General features: G+C 39.6%; 2 protein-coding genes across 33 annotated transcripts in view; both read right to left on the reverse strand.

Moving 5' to 3' along the window:
* Positions 1 to 16,452, reverse strand: part of Epb41l3 (erythrocyte membrane protein band 4.1 like 3) — a 237,730-nt gene that overhangs the window by 21,936 nt on the left and 199,342 nt on the right. For 15 of the 32 annotated variants that reach the window (XM_074070272.1, XM_074070269.1, XM_074070268.1 and 12 more), the window contains 8 exons: positions 14,883 to 14,957; positions 12,152 to 12,274; positions 11,237 to 11,605; positions 9,974 to 10,105; positions 9,078 to 9,176; positions 8,583 to 8,663; positions 8,186 to 8,302; positions 5,879 to 7,004 (listed from right to left, as the gene is read on the reverse strand). In XM_074070272.1, the coding sequence (XP_073926373.1) occupies positions 8,192 to 8,302; positions 8,583 to 8,663; positions 9,078 to 9,176; positions 9,974 to 10,105; positions 11,237 to 11,605; positions 12,152 to 12,274; positions 14,883 to 14,957 (990 nt within the window). In that variant the 3' untranslated portion in view covers positions 5,879 to 7,004; positions 8,186 to 8,191. Of the gene's footprint in view, positions 1 to 5,878; positions 7,005 to 8,185; positions 8,303 to 8,582; positions 8,664 to 9,077; positions 9,177 to 9,973; positions 10,106 to 11,236; positions 11,606 to 12,151; positions 12,275 to 14,454; positions 14,581 to 14,882; positions 14,958 to 16,452 lie in introns of those variants that run through there. The other 17 variants (XM_074070280.1, XM_074070276.1, XM_074070279.1 and 14 more) reach the window with 5 other exon arrangements.
* LOC141422516 (uncharacterized) lies at positions 12,175 to 13,400 on the reverse strand. The gene has a single exon (XM_074070305.1). It carries the CDS (start codon positions 13,386 to 13,388, stop codon positions 12,744 to 12,746), a length of 645 nt encoding a protein of 214 aa, XP_073926406.1. The 5' UTR covers positions 13,389 to 13,400; the 3' UTR covers positions 12,175 to 12,743.

Genomic DNA, 16,452 nt, shown 5'->3' on the forward strand with positions numbered 1-16,452 from the left:
AAGCTGACATTGGGAGGATTGTGGTTGGTCAGCCCAAGCAAACAGTTTGTAAGACACCATCTCCAAAAAAATAACAAGAGCAAAATGGTGTGACTCAAGCAACAGAGCTCCTGCTTTGCAAGCACGAAGCCCTGAGTTCAAACACCGGTCCCACCAAAAAAGAAAGAAACCTACTTCCATTCCATATTCGGATTTTAGCTTAATCTTCCTAAGGGATGAAGGCAATTTCAAGCACTGCCCTTATGAGCAGCTTGAGCTCCATGATCCTACAGGGTCTTTTGAGCTTGACTCCTCTCGTTTTTATGAGGGAAGAGAATGGGCCTCCTTCCTACGTTACTGTTCTTGGTTATAGTTTAGCTGGCATCACAGAACCCAGAGCTCAAAGGTCACTTAAAGATCAGGTATCCAACTTCATTTTAAAAATTAGTGAATTGAGACTCAGATCCCAAATCTGGTTAGTGCTGCTTTCACTCCAGCACCAGACTGCTTCCTAGTTCAAGCTTCTTTAATCAACTATGTATTTCTTCTCATCAAAGAAAAATATGGAGAGGGCTTTTTGAAGTCACACGCAGGAGAGTGTAAAATGCATGGACAGAGATTATAGAAATACACTGGTTTGCCTACCATCTCAGACTTCCCCAGGGATCCTCCCAATGATAGTCCTCCCTTCCCCTTTTTTCTAACCGCCATCCTGATTTTTGTGTTAATCACCACTTTGCTTATGATATATAACCATATATCATTTAGACAACAAGCAAACAGCTAGCAGTATCAGGATGAGGTCCCCTCTATGGTCACTTGGAAATAACTCCAAAATTGGGAAATTTCCACGAATTATGATTTTCTTACTCCCTAAAACTCCAGCTGTTTGGATGATGCTCCATCTATAAAAGTTAAAGTTTGCTTTGTCTTTTCTCACATTTTTTCTATCTTTTTCATTTTATGCTCCATTTTCAGGAGATTTTCTCAAATTCTTGTTCTACTGAATTTTTCATTTCTGCTATTATGTTTCAATTTGAGAAAGCACTTATTTGTTCTTTGAATTCTCCTCCATATTAATCTGATCTTTCCTGCACGGCATATACTCTGATCTGAGGCTATTGTTGAGCTTCTGCTTCTTTCCCTGGCATGATCTGTTTTAATTTCTTCATTGTATCTTCTAGAGTAAAGCTTTTTTTCTCAGATGTCTGTTCATGGTAAAGAGCAGGAAACTCGAAACTCATTGGTTTGAAACCAATGAGCATGTAGTGAGGCTGGTCAACTTTTATTTCCAAGTAGGGACTTTGGAGAGGTTTATTGGGAAGCCCAATGTAGTTTTTTTCTTATTATTCCAAGGATTTCTATTTTAACCATCCTAGGCGTATATTTCAATAGCATTAAATACATTCACAATGTTGTTTAACTCACCACTCCAATCTATTTCTGAAATCTTGTTATCATTCAGAGAGGCTCAGTGGTCATTAAATAACAGCTGTCCTTTCCTTCCTCCTTCTGTTCCTGGCAACCACAGTTCTACTCTCCATCTCTATGAAGTAGACTGCTCTAGGTCCATTATGCCAGTAGAACCATATTGTATTTTTCCTTTGATGCCTGTTTTATACCACTTAGCATAATCTCTTCCAGAGTTATCCATGTTATAACATGTATTAGAACACCATTAATTTTATGGTCCAATATTCCACTGTGTATGTGTATATCACAATTTACCCACCTGTTGATAGACGTTTGGCTATTGTGAATAATGCTGCTATAAACACTGGAGTATGTCATGCTAGTGGGAAGAAAGGTGGCATTGTGGAATGTAGAGGGAAAAACAGAAAGTTGGGAGATAGCATGGTAAAAGTTTACAATTAAACTTTAGGGAATTGCCTGAGGAGATACCACTGAAGACTTTTTGCCTGTACCATGATGTGCTTTTAAGACTGATCATGAAGCTGAGCAGCCTACAGGATTAAGAGGTGACATGGTGGTGGATGAGTAGAATTTAGAAACCAATGAGCAGCTAATGCAATAACCCAAGTGAGGTATGATGAGGGTTTAAAGAAGGATGGAAAGGAATGGTCAGATGTGAAAGGCCTTTCACACCATGAAGGAATTAATGGCATCACAGGTAACTGTGAGGTTTCCAGCCTGTACTACTTTTTCCTCTCCACCATGCCCAGACTGAAAGGACTGACATCACTGAGCGGTTTTGAGTGATTAAGACCTCTGCAAATGGTGCACTTACTAAAACTCACAATTTGGCTGTCTTTCATAGGGCAATGCCAGCTTCTGAGACCACTGTCAAATACACATGGGATTTCAAGCACAATGATAATGAGACCCAAACTTGAGGTCAAGTGACTCAGGCTGACCAGCAGGTATGTAATGGTTCCATAAAATCAGGGAACACCAATGTGCCACTTCTAGTGACAGATCTTTAGAAAGAAACCACATGCTGGAGAGCACTTCCCTGTTAGTGAGTGACTGGGTGATTACGCTCATGTAGCTGATGAGGAATCTAAAATAGAAAGTGTTTCCATTTCACTAGCTTCAAAAACATTTCTGGGCTTCAGAGAAAATTCAGAAAAAAATTGATGTTTCAAATTTATCTTAGCAAATGAACCTCTATCAATATGTTCATTCAGTCATGCAAACATTGTGCACCACTCTTTTTTGGGGGGGGCAGCAACAGGGTTTGAACTAAGGGTCTCATGCTGTCTAGGCAGGTGCGTACCACTTGAGACACTCAGCCAGCCCTTGCACTACTCTAAAAGGCAGGTTCTGCACCTAGAGCTGGGCCATCTGAGACTAATTACATCCAGAAGTGGTCCATTCAAAGAATCAGACAGATCACGTTCTACTAGAAAATGGATTGAAACCTTTGAAATGCTGAGATGAAATAAATCTTTCCTCTCTTAAACTGTTTCTCTCAGGCATCCTGCCACAGTGACTATTACGGTGTCCCTGAAATTTTGCAATATTAAATGCCGGTAGAAGGTGTTCTGGGGAAGGCAGCAATGGAGTGACAGCTGGAGTAGGGCACATCACAGCCCACTAGTGCTGGTCTTTCTGCTGCCCATTTCTGGAGTAGAGCATGTGCTCAGGGGTGTGCGCACACACAGGTCATTTCCGAGTAGACAAGTTTACATGCACCAATGGCTTGCCACAGAAAATTTATTCTTAAAAAAATGGAACAATTCAGTCTTACCTCATGAGTAAATGATCATTAAAATACAAGGCCACCTCCATGGCAGTCCAGGCAGACACTTCTTACAGGGGTTAATGTAGTGAGAAAGCATTTAATGGAAGGTGTGATAGCTCTGGTTGGTAAGTTAGAAATGATTTTGAAGTTCTAGACAGCCGATTTAAAAAAAAATAGCTAAGGTTGACACTGACTTAAATAATAGAGGAATAGATATGGCAGGAAGATAATATAATGAAGGAAATGGATTATAGTGAAAATGGGTTGGGCAGTCCTACAAGGTGCATGATTTAACACTCTGAGCCTAAGTGAACGGGACATGGCAGCTCTGTGAAGTTTGAAAGGAATACAGATGAGAAGGGAATGAGCAACTCTCCTAGGAAAGGGAAATGTCAGGCAATCCCCACATCATTACTGTGGCCCTCATTTCTCTCATCATGGCTGTGGATGTCTCAGCACTGTAGTTCTGTCTATTCACCCCAGTACTAAGGGGAAAGCAGGATGTTCCCACATATACTTATACCCAGGCTCAGCTCCACCAGAAGGAAAGCAGGCAGCATTATATCAGAAAGAAGCAATTCACTCAATGAGTCCAGAGAAAATATGTAGATGCTTTTAAGGTTTGGTAACACCACAAATGATGTTCCTGGAGATCCTGTGTCATTAGCATCAATAGGCTGGGCCATACTGTCCTTACGTTTGTTTTTCTGCTCATTCAAGAGAACTGCAAATTCTTGTTTTCACACTACCCTGGAGCTAAGTCATAGAGCAAACTGAGAAGCACAGTTTCTTTTGTGAAGCAGATAGTTATCTGAAGAGGAATTCTTCAGTTTCTCAAAGTGCAATATTTGAGGTCCATTTCATACTATTGGTATAATGGCTAACCACTCTGAGACTAAGTGTTAAAACAACTGTAAGCCAGTTTTTTACATTAATGAGATCTAGCTTTGAAACTATTGGATTAGGGAATGTTGGCTAGTAATTGATTAATCAGTAAATCTAAGTTTTAAATTTGTTGATGCTATGGGCAGGAGCCGCACTTGCATCTCATCAATAGAACATGGAAAAAGTAATGGAAAACCACACCCTTGATTATGCTATATTCTATAAGACACTGTTTTGCCAGCTAACACATGCTTGAGTTTCCTCCTTATAACTAGCTTTGAAGAAGCAAGTTGTCAAGAGTTCTACAGCCATAAGGAAGTGAACTTTGTCAGCAATTAGGGAGAGCTTGCAAGTGCACCCTTGTCCTGAGGGTGACTGGACATGTAGTCTTCCCCAGTCAAGCCCCCAGTAGTGCCTACCACATTGACTATAGTCATATCAAGAACTTACAAAACCATGCACAAACTCTGGACCCACTGGAACCACGAGAGAAAATATGTTGTGTTTTCAGCTGCTAATTTTGTGGTAATTTATCATACAACACTAAAAAACAGGTTTTGGTGGTAGGAAGAAGGCAGTGTGGTCACAAATACCTAAATATGTGGGAGAGACTTTGGGTATACCATTGAGCTAGGGGTGGAAGCTGGAAGAAATTTGAGGAGCATCAGAGAAGGAAATAAATGGTTCTCTTGATGGCTAAGGACAGAGAAACATGGTAACACCAGGTCTGGTTTAAACAGAGGACATGGGCACAACTTGACAGACACAGACTAAGCAGATCCAGGTACAGGGACCCTTGGGACACTACTTCACATATCAAATGAAGTATTAATTTTTTTAACATTCATTTGATTGCCCATACATATAATTAAAGTGATGCTTAAGGACAAGCTAATACTCCTTCAGAGATAAATTATAGGAATTTGGCTCTCTAAATAAAACCTGGTCAAGTTAACAGTTTTCTAAAAAGTTTTTTTTTTTTTTAAATCAGCACGTTAGGTAAAACATGACATGGTAGGAAGTGCCTATCTTGGCACCTGGTAATGAAATATCTTAGCCTTAGTCGTCTCTTTGCCTTGAGAGGAGTGTGTTGTGATTGACTGAATGGCTCAAACAGGCCAAACAGGCCCTTGTCACTCACACCATTTGATTTATTCAGTTGTGGAGCTGATGTCTGAAGAAGTGATTCTTTGCAAAATTAAAGGCACCCAGAAATACAGATTCTCTTTAAATTGAAACTTTTGAAAATGATTCTATAAGGCCCTTTCTGAAGCCATTGTAAGGCAAGCGAATTTTTGCTACCATTTCAAATCCCTTCAAGGGTCCATACACCATATGCTAAAGATGCTGGGTTTTTTTTTTTTTTTTTGGTGGTACTGGGGTTTGAACTCAGGGCCTTGTGTTTACTAGCCAGGCACTCTATTACATGATTCACAACTCCAGTCCTTTTTTCTTTTTTGAGCTAGGGTCTCACATTTATGCCTAGGTTGGCTTGGATTACAATCTTCCCATTTACACTTCCTCTATAGCTGGGATAATCATCTCCTGTCACCATGCCTAGCTTTTTATTGGTTCAGATTGGGTCTTGCTAACTGTTTGCCTGGGCTGGCCTTGAACCATGGTCCTTCTAGTCTCGGTCTCCCAAGTAGCCAGGATTGCAGGTTTGAGCCACCGCGCCTAGCTGCCATTCTTTAACTCTGCACAGAAAGGGCACCTCTACCATACATATGAGTGAGGCCTTGACTTTATGCAAATGTTACCTGTGGGCTAAGCACAATTTTGAAATTATTCAACATGAAAAATGAGAGCTTTCAATGCATTTGCCATTTTTATTTTGCTATGCAGTAACATTCACCATGGGCTGTGATGTGGTTGACAGTGAATGGAGAATATATCTTTTTGAAGGCTATTTATAACTAAACACTAAATAGTTTTAATTACAGTGGAAATTCTGTACAGTTTAAGGCTTGGCTCTGAACTAGATTGTAAATATGGACCAGATTTGGAAATAAAACACTTTTTTTTCAAGTAAAAGAAGGAGAATCAATGAAAAACAGAAAAAAAATATAAAGGAAAAACAAAGAAAGAACACAAAGCAACAGAAGCCCAGTAGATTTTCTGGAAGTGAAAATTTGAAATATAAACTATATACTAACAAAAACACAGGTTTCTCCCCAAAACAGTGACAATTTACATAGCTGGGGCTTGTTAGATGACTCTGGGAAGCTTTTTGGATTGACTGCAGATCAACGTGAACGACAAGGAAGAAATCACATTCATGTGCTAAATTGGTACTACCTTATAACAAATTAAGTGAGGTACACAAAGCAAGATTGTAAGCATTAAATATTTCCAGAGGGACAGAGAGTCATTACTGCTTATGGGTAAGAATAATAAAAACCAGATGAAACAAGTACAAGATTTAAGTTGTTTACTGAATAAACTCAATTATTGGCACATCTAATCTGGGACACATCAGACCTAGACAGCTTCTAACATTTTAGGATACTCTTCAATATTCTGTAAACAAAAGATTTGTCACCTAGGAAATTGCAATTTTGTTGAGATGTTAATAATAATAAAGTAGGAAAGGCATGAGCTGTTTATGTGTTACATGAGATCAAGGTTTATATTGTCGGTTATGAACGTGCAGATAGAGGTGAAAACTGAGACGATTTGTGAAAATTAAAAGGCTGCTCTTTTGTAATCTTATTGTTGCTTCATGCAATATCAGTTTAGTGATGCTGATTTGGATTGCTTTATTATGGGAAGATCTCTCTGCCAGGGTCTTTATGAATGGTCAAGGTCAATTCTTCTGGATTGGAATTTTCCACGGACAGATACGAGTCAGTTGGGTTAGAAGAGGGAACTCCATATAGGCTCTGGTTTTCCTAATGGTTTGCATGACTGGATTCATGTGCAAGCTAAATTATTCCTGTAGAAAAGAGATTTCGTGAGTTACTCATTTGAAATCTGAGATTTTTGCTCAGATCAAGGTCACAAATAAGTACCTTGGAGGTTAAAATGCTCATTTGACAAGATACCACCACATTCTAGCCTAAGTCACTGTCCAAGATATGTCTTCTCTTAAAAAATTGTATCACTCCAGTGGCTGAAGCGCACTGAGGAAAATCTTTCGTTGTATTCCATCTTCCAAATATATTATTAATTTGAATATAAGTGATTTTAGCATTTCTTTTCTAAGAGATGCTACTCATCAACCCAAATGTTCCTGAAACCCATTAGCAAACTTATTTGCTAAGTCTCATCAATGTCTTATTCTATAAGCACATGTGCAGGTAGCTTCACCATTGGAGCCAGCATTCAAAGTCCCCTAAGGGATGCTCACGGCCCCATGAGTTCTTGCATGGCAGGTCAGTATGCATGGCAACGCTGTACACACAGAGAGGCATGGTCTGCTCATGAGAGTGGGCACAGAGCAACTGGCAAGGCATGCACTTTCTGGAGGAAAACAGGAACACATGTTATATTCTGCCTCCTCCTGGGACATAATAGTTCACACCAAGGGGAAAGTAGTCCCAAGGAACACAGAAAATATAAGACATCCAAAAAGAAAGTGAGTGCTCAAGTTTCAAAAAAAAACCCAAAAACCCAAAACCAAAACCAAAGCATAAACAGACCATAACCGAACATAGTTGAAGAGCAAGTTTCCAAGGGATGATGTTATCAAAAGAAGAAAGGGGTATATTTAATTCCCTAGTAGATGGAATACACAAATTGCATCTCACAGAACAAAGCTGGTTTAGTTCTGATCAGGCAAGATGGCAAGTGACAGCAAATTTGACATTTCAAATTTGGATAATGAAAAGAGTAGAAGGCCTGGATTAAGACAGAACAGCAGCAAGACCATGCAAACATACTCTGCTTTTCCCTTCTCTCTAACTGGCAGTAGATGCAAAACAGCCACAAGTGTGGAGCTTCCAACTCTGAAAGAACCCAGCATCCATAAACCAATTCTCCATCCTCTTGGTAACCATTCCTACAAATGCCAGTGAGAGAAAAAAGGGGAGAGGGGAGAAGGTGACAGGAGGGAGGGAAGTGCCCCATGCCACATGCCAGCCTATGCAAGCCTGGAGAATCAGCGTTGCCTCTTACCTCTGGTCAATCCTCTCCATCTTCTGGTGTGATCTCTGTCTCTTTATGGACCACTACTTTGGTCACTGACATGTCAGGGTGCTGCTCTTTGGCCTCTTTAATTGCCTGAGCCAGTGCCTATCCCCAGGAAGTCACAGAAGGGCAAAAACAAAAAGGAGGTGGGACATGCATGAGCAGTCGCAAGGTGTAGACTTATGAGCTAAATCTATATCCACAATTTACAAATGAGGTACAATGATTACAAAAGGAACTGAAAAATCATATATTGGAAAGTTAATTCAGAACAGTTTTGAGAAAACATGCTGGACTAGAGGACAGCAATGGGAACCACAAGGCCAACGTGTTGGGTCTATTTATTTGTTTCTCTTCCAGGGAATTTACATCTGACGCATACTACCTGATCATGGTCAATGTCTGCATCTCCGGTGATGACTATTCGCTTCTCAATTCGTGTCTCTGAAATGCCTCCTTTCACAGTCTGAGGGAAATAAAGAGAAGCTTTGTAAATTTACTCATCAGAGCCATCATTGTTCTGTGGGAGTAACGGCAGAAAACAGTGACAGTTTTAGGTCCCATCATCATTCATTCATCTAAAATTGAAACCATTCTATGGAAGTTATTTAACATGCTTAAGTTCAGAAGTGAGGACAGAGTGGAGTTCTTTAGAACTGTTTGTTTCTGCAAAGTCTACCCCATCCCCAACACTGGAGTAAGCATTAAACACAAGATATCAGAATGAATATTCCTAAACAGAAACTCACATCTGGCAACAAGTGCATCAGAAACAGAGACGTTGGAATGCTCCCCAACAGGCAGCCCAATCTGTCAGAAGTTCTGAATGCCACAGTCTCCAGTTCTCAAGGACAATGCTGTGAGCTCCTACTGCACTTACTTTGGTGATGTGCGTGGTGGTGGTGGTACTGGTGGTTTCAGATGTGATTGTCTGTGCGCTCATCAGCACGCCTGGCTCCAGATCAGCCCCAGGATCAACCTAAGCAAGCACAGGAACAGATCCCAGACTTAGTGTTTACATTTCCTCTTCACAAACTTGCTGTGTTATATAAAGTATTATAATGAACAAACTCCAAATCTGTGGGTTTCTGCACCTGAGAATTCAACCAACTACGGACTGGAATATTTGGGGGGAAAAAAGTCTGAACTTGCAGACTTTTTTCCTTGTCATTATTTCCTAAATTACAGTAGAAGAACTATTTGCACATCATTCACATTGTGCTAGATAGTATAAGTAATCTGGAGATGATTTAAAGTATACCAGATGTGCATATAAGCAAGTGCCACATTGTTTCGTATGAGGGAGTTGAGCACCCACAGATTTTGGTACCTATGGGGGTCCTGGAATCCATCCCCCACAGGCAAGGACTGTGACTTTCTCCCATATACCTTGTGCCAGGCAATCAGAATATGGGAGCTGTTGCCAAGAGCAAGAGCTACACAAGGTCAGATGGGTAGTTATTAAAAAACTGGGACTTCAAAAAGCTGAGTGAATATCTTTCTTTATCTGTGGCTATAGAACTTGGCATTTCACCCTTTTCTTATGTTTTGAGACACTGGAAGACCTGGTTAAATTAGTTGCTGTTCCATGATCAGTAATAAAACTGCAAGAACTGTACTCTTCTTGATAGAGACAGTCTGGCTACGGGATCCTCTACATCTCATGAATTAACTATTGTAGTTAAACTACAATAGTTAATAGTTATGGTAATACACTATACCATAAAAGGGAGGAAGCATATGGTGCCAGATGCTGGTGTTCACAGGCTGCCATACCTGTGATGACTCGTACGTGATGGTCTTTGTTTCTGTGTGAACTATTGGCATTTCCTTGCTAGAAACTTCTAGCTTTACTCCGCCTGGTGAAACACTGCCAAAACTCAGGGTTTCCGTCTTCACAGTGGATGACTGTGCCATTGGGAAGTAAGGCAAGTGGTTATGACAGCTTACACAAACATTTTTGGATTTTTTTCTCTCCTCTTTGGTACTTTGAAACTTGACATAAGCCCAGGCTAATATGGAACAAATGTTTACATATTATATGGGTGGTAAGTTGGAGAATGAGGTATATAACAAATAAATGTCACTGTCCTCAAATTCCACAGCTTTTCAAATACAGAATGTTACAGGCCACAAAAACATTTTAGAGGAATTTTCGAATAATTTTTTGGTAGTACTGGCATTTGAATTAAGGGCCTCGTGCTTGCCCTACCACCTGAGTCATGCCCCCAGCCTTTCCTTTTTTTTTTAACTTTAGTTATTTTTCAAATGGGTCTGTGCTTTTTGCCTGGGTTGGCCTCTAATTGCTATTCTCCTACTTGTGCCCTTCTTGCAGCTGGGACTATACCACACCCAGCTTGTTGGTTGGACATGGGGGGTGGGTTTCACTAATTTTGCCTGGTCTGTACTTGAACTGTGACTCTCCTAATATCTGCCTTGTGAATAGATGGGATTGCAGGCAGGCACCACCATGCCTGGCCAAATAAACTGTTTTTATGTTCCCCCTCCACAAGTTCATATTAATCTTAACAGAGTAAAACACGTAAGTAAGCTTTTTATTTAATAGCTTAGAATGCAGAAATAAGTGGTAAGACATAAAGCCCACCTAAATTATCTTGAATCTCAATAAAAAAGGATAAAGAATAAAGTTCTGGCATTTGGAGCTTGGAAGAGCATGGCTTTTGGTGTTTCTGGATAATTACACTGATCAAAATCTCTCAATCAAATGTTCTAATATCTTGGCCAACCATGTGTTCCTCAGGTTCACTGCCAATTATGAAAAATGCAATGAGAGAAACCACTTCTGAAGCTACACATTATTAAGAATCAACAGGTAAGTTTGTACATGACCCAAAAGCTGGCAACCAGCATGGAGAGCCCTAGTTTGCCATGTAAGGAGGAAATAAGAAGAAAACCAGACCACACATGGAAAAGGTAGAAAATTAAACTAAGCTCCACCACTCACTGACTGATCTAAACTCCGGAATATAAAATATCCACTTTACATTCACATGCAGAGCAACATTAACCACTGATTACCTCGAAATGAGGCTTTTGTTCTGCAGCCTCAGCGATGGGGACACCTTCGCCCTGCTCCTCCTCTTGCCTTTGGGAGGCAGTGGCTGTGTCTTCCTGCTCGGGGGCAGCTTTATCGGTCTCCCCTCTTTCCTCCTTAGCTCCTTCCGTCAGAGCTGAGCCCTCTTTTGCTTTCACACTGGGAGCCTCTGTGGATGCGGACTGTGCTGCAGCATCTATGTTGTCCCTAGCATCCCCGCTGGCATGCACATTCATCACGTGCCTCTCCTCCACCAAAATGGTCTCCTGTACCACCTTCTCAGTGCTAAGGGGCTGGTGGTGTGGGGTTGTTTCCGTCTCTGTCTCACTGGACTCTGTCTTGGTTTCCACTTTCTGTATGGAAAGAGTGGGTGGTCAGAGTGATTTTCCGCAAACTGAAAATCAGAAACAAAAATTCTAAAGCTGCCACTCAAAGCCAACATCAAGTGTTCATGAACGTGAACAGTGATTAGCTCTCATGCCTCCTGCCAGAAGCATTGATGTGTGTTGCTGGACACCCTGGAACTGTGCTGCCACACTGGAGCAGCCACAAAAGAAACAGAATGCAACAAAACATGTAAGAAAACAACAAAAAAGGGAAAGAAGTATCTAGCTCATCCACACTGGTTTCGACTGCTTTCTTAGACCCAAGAGATGAGACAGATGCTTTAAAACTCAAACGCCATTAAAATTTCTTTTGAAATTGAATGTATGTGAAGTACATTCTTGAAATGGTATGAAAGGCACATGACAGATACGCAAGCATAAAGACACCTTTGAGACATTGAAGGTAAAGCCACTTGGATGCAAAACATAAGCACACACTTTGCTTTATGCAAAGGCATAAAGCGAGGCAAATGGGCACATTCAGAAATGCTGAGGATGGGAGCAAATGGCCACCTGGACCCAGCTCTGGGAAGTAGACGTCACCCCTCCTATGAATTCTGTTGGTTTTCGTGCAGACTCTAATAAACTGAAGATTTCAGAGCCATCCATGAGCTTTTCCCCAGAAGACTGTTTAGTCTGAGAGAACAAAGAAATAGAGAGTCAAGCACAAGAAAGAGAGAACACTCAGGCACATCCAATAGTTGCAGCTTGTTAGACAACAGTGTGGGAACAGGGAAAAGGAAGGAGGAATGACAGAATCCACAACAGATACGGAGGTTGGAAACAGAAAAGAATGGGAAATAAAATAGCGAGGTGGGAGCACCATGAGCTCTTGTGTGCTAAAGCAGAGAGAGTTATTAGGATTTAAGCAGATCATTTTTTTCCCCTTCAATGCAAGCCACAGCAGCATTATCACATCTTGGGAACGGGCAGCTGAAAATAAAACAGAAGGTGTTTTAATGCTAACTTTGTACTGCAGTATTGATCCAACATGAAAAAAACCAAAAAGCTGGGTTGGCTGCTTTTAACATAAAGCCAAGCAGCGAGAAAAACAGGAAGGCTTGGGGTGGAAGGGCACTGCCTCAAATAATGTCATGCTGGAATCTTAAACTGTGACCGAATGACAGCCACTGGTTACCACCACTCGGGATGCAGACGACTCGGTGACGTAATGAGCAGTAGCAAATGTAAAGTCCGGCTCCTGGGAATATCTCCATTCAGACAGGTTCTTCCTTCGGGGACCAAAGAGTCCCACTTTCAGGACCTCGCTCTCAGGCACTTGCTCTGCTTTGCTGGGTCTCATGCTTTCTGGGTGAGGGTGGATGGGTGCACCCTCTCCCAGCTTTGGAGCCTTCTTGAGGTCATCTTCTTCAGGACTCTGTTGTCGAGACTCTGCTTCCTTGATGGGTGCCAGGGATTCTGACAATTTTCGCTTTGCAGTCTGGACTTCGGGTCCTCTCCTGGATTTCTCATCAGCAAGGGCTTCCAGGACCTCATATTCAGCAAGGATGGGAGTGACCTTCACCGACTCTGACATGCTCCTCTCCATTTTCTGCAGAGCTTCCAGGGTAGAGGGCTGTGCCACTTTCTCTCCCTCTTTGGTTTTCCCAGTCATAGTAACAATTCTTCCCGAGACCGTGTCATAGGATTTTCCTAGAGTGTAGATTTTCTGTCTGTTTTCTTCTTTCAGTTGCATTTCTCGGGCCAAGTCTTCAAAGGTGTGCATTTCAATAGTGCTAGGTTTTAGCATGTCAGCTGGGATGTCACCAGTTCTACTGCTCACAGTCACCACCTTGTAAGTCACAATCTTTTTCGAATCACCATCAACTAATTCAGTGGGTATTTTGTCTACAATTACCCAATCCTCTGTGCCCTATATATGAAATATAAAAGCTAAATTAGAAATTCTGATGGTATTCTCATTTCTAAAATAAGAATCCTTTAAGAAAATCAGGGCAAGAGTCACATTCAGGTCTGCAGTGGGATTGCAATGGCTGTGATCTCTTTGCATGTGAAATTTACTAACTCTAATCTTTCACTTCGAACACATTCTCCAGGGTAGGGTCGCAATTTCAGATTTCTTTAAATAGGAACATATCACAAAGAAGTGTATGTGATCTCATGGTAAACTAATTATTTTCTACTTTGAGATTATACATGATTACTGAAGTCATCCTACAAGTTATTCAGCTTCACATGTGTGGACACAAAAGGGCAGTTTTTCACGCTAAACTTCATATACTCTTGTTTTCACAAACAACATTCTACAAATTTCTATAAATATCATTTTCCATGTTTGTAAATTGTACTTCATTATATAGGGAAGTCAATCTGTGATTATGCTAATTTTCCAACAAACATTGGAGTGTACCTCTGGTTCAGGGCCTTGTAATGAAATATTTCCCACTGATGGGGCACTATGGGATCTTTATATAAATATGCCTTAGGGTCTGTACAATGTTCCAATCTTTCAATCTTTTTTTTTTTTTTTAACTCAAAGCATTCCAATCTTAATCACAACTGGAGTCAATGTCTCAGTAGTTTCTCTTCTACTTTCTTTAATGTTACTTTCAACAAGGTCCAAGAAAGCTTTGCATTCAGGCAGATCTAATAGAATGTGATGGGCTACAAGCTGACCACCCTCCCAGGGTACAGAGGGAAGAGAAGTCAAGCCAGGAGCAGACAAATGCCTTGCTTTACATTTTAAACTAGGATAGTCTCTACTTTCATATTTACCATAGCCTGAGAACTTGAATCTAAGTGAAAGTGTGCCTTAAGAAAAACGATTACAAATTGATCTACAAGTTGGAACTGGATTAAAAGAAATGAACTGAAAAAGTAACCTCTAGGGTTGATGGGACAGTTTTCTGGAAAATTATTTGACGAGAAGTAGCCACAGAACCAGCAGAGTCTCCTTTCTGCATTTTCTTAATCACGCTCGGCTAGTGGGAAAACCAATACAAGTTCAGAACTTTCAAAATCAGTCAAGGTCATCTAAATAAGCACCACTCTACAGATTAAAAACAGGCAGTGAAAAGTTTCAGTAAGATTACTATCAGAAAATACAATCATTGAGCGTCAATGGTAATTTACAGTTATAATCATCTAGGAGTAGAAATCAAAAAGAAGTCCTTAGTTTAAAACAAGATAAAATTTAAAAGGAAAATAAAAGCTAAAAATGTTTTAATGACACTGAAATCTAAGAGCAATTCCTTTTGGAAAATTCTTTATGTTTGTTTTTTACCTGAGACTCAAGGAATGGAGAACTTCCTTGCTGCAAAAATATAACTTTTTCAGAAATCTCTCTTTCTTCTTTGGTCTGTTTGAATAAAAGGGGTTGGGTTGGAGAAGAGGAAGTAGACAGTTTCCAAAAAGGCAAGTTAGGAAGACTCCTTTTATTGTATTATATATACATATAACACATGCATATATGTATGAATATATATGTGTATGGATGTATACATTTACGATAATTTATTCCTTTTCTCCTGAAGAAGTACATTATTGTTTATTAATGTGAAAAATGTCTGAAAGCACTTTCAAATTTAATAACAATTTCTATAGTAACAGATTATTTTCTAAAACTTGAGTATGTTTATGCAACTCAAACATCTTTTATTTCTACAAACACAGAACATACAAGAGCTACATAAAGGGTTTTTTGGCATTTGAACAATGTTTGCATCACAGATTATAAAAGTAAGAGTTAAAAGAAAATACAAAGAAATTAAAAAACATTGAAGTTAGGAATAAAACTTTACTTCTATCTCTGACAAATATTTGATTGTATTCTCACTCATGTGCTGCCTGGTCTGGAGGAGGGAAATACCCATGAGTCAATGTCAGGCATCAGTTTGAATAAGTCCAATTGTACTTGGATGATTTATTTCTTTGATGTCCACAAATACAAATATTCAAACTTTATTTGAAGTTTTATAACACGGTGAATAATTTTTAAAAGTTAATTTCAAACTATCTTGAAAAATTTTAATCAAGTCATATTTTTCTTAAATGTGTAAAACTAAGAAACATTAAATATGTCATGTTAAAAGCTAGCTCTTTTAAACTATTTTTATTCCTTTCTTTAAATAGGCCTATTCACAGTAACCCAGTAGCTATCAAGCCTATCTCTCAACTCTGTAGAGAAGGGAAGAAAGGAAATTTTGGAAAATTCATCTAAAAAATGAATTTCTTAGAAAAGTTTCTGGAAAGAATGGAACTCTTTGAACAGATCTTATCATTATAAACAATATAATTTTATAAGCATTATTCAAAATCCCTGTCTGTCCACTAAACTATTAGTAAGCACTACATTAAATCACCTGCTACAAGAAGTTATATGGGGACATCTGGAATATTCTCCTGACAGGTTTTGACAATATCATTCTTAGATGACCCTATGTAATAAGAGAAAAATAATCCATATTTCAAAAGAGAAAAAAATTGTCCTACTGAAATTTTGGAGGAAGTTATTGAAAAAGATAAAAATGGGTCATGTGTAATCATTAAATATGAATTTAAAAACCTTTCAATTACAGTCTCTTCACCAAACAGAAATGAGAAACAGGATAGAAAGACCCAAATTACAGGTACTTTTCAGAATAATACTGCTGTGCCTCTAATTATAATGACTGAGCTAAATAACATCCCTAAGATAAAAGCTTTAAAAGAAAAAGTCCAGCGGCTACACAGTGGTTTTTAGCATATGCAGTGTCTGAAACAAATTAAATGTTTTCGTCTTATCATTTAAATGTCAACACAGGCTCCATTCAGAACTATGCATGTCAAAACAGAAACAGAAATATAAAGGATGG

This window comes from Castor canadensis, chromosome 4, assembly GCF_047511655.1.
Source record: "Castor canadensis chromosome 4, mCasCan1.hap1v2, whole genome shotgun sequence".
In the NCBI taxonomy this organism is placed as follows: Eukaryota; Metazoa; Chordata; class Mammalia; order Rodentia; family Castoridae; genus Castor; species Castor canadensis.

What these genes read in the sequence shown, in the direction of transcription:
- LOC141422516 (XM_074070305.1), bottom strand. Translation starts at nt 13,388, where the DNA reads ATGCTAAAACCTAGCACTATTGAAATGCACACCTTTGAAGACTTGGCC.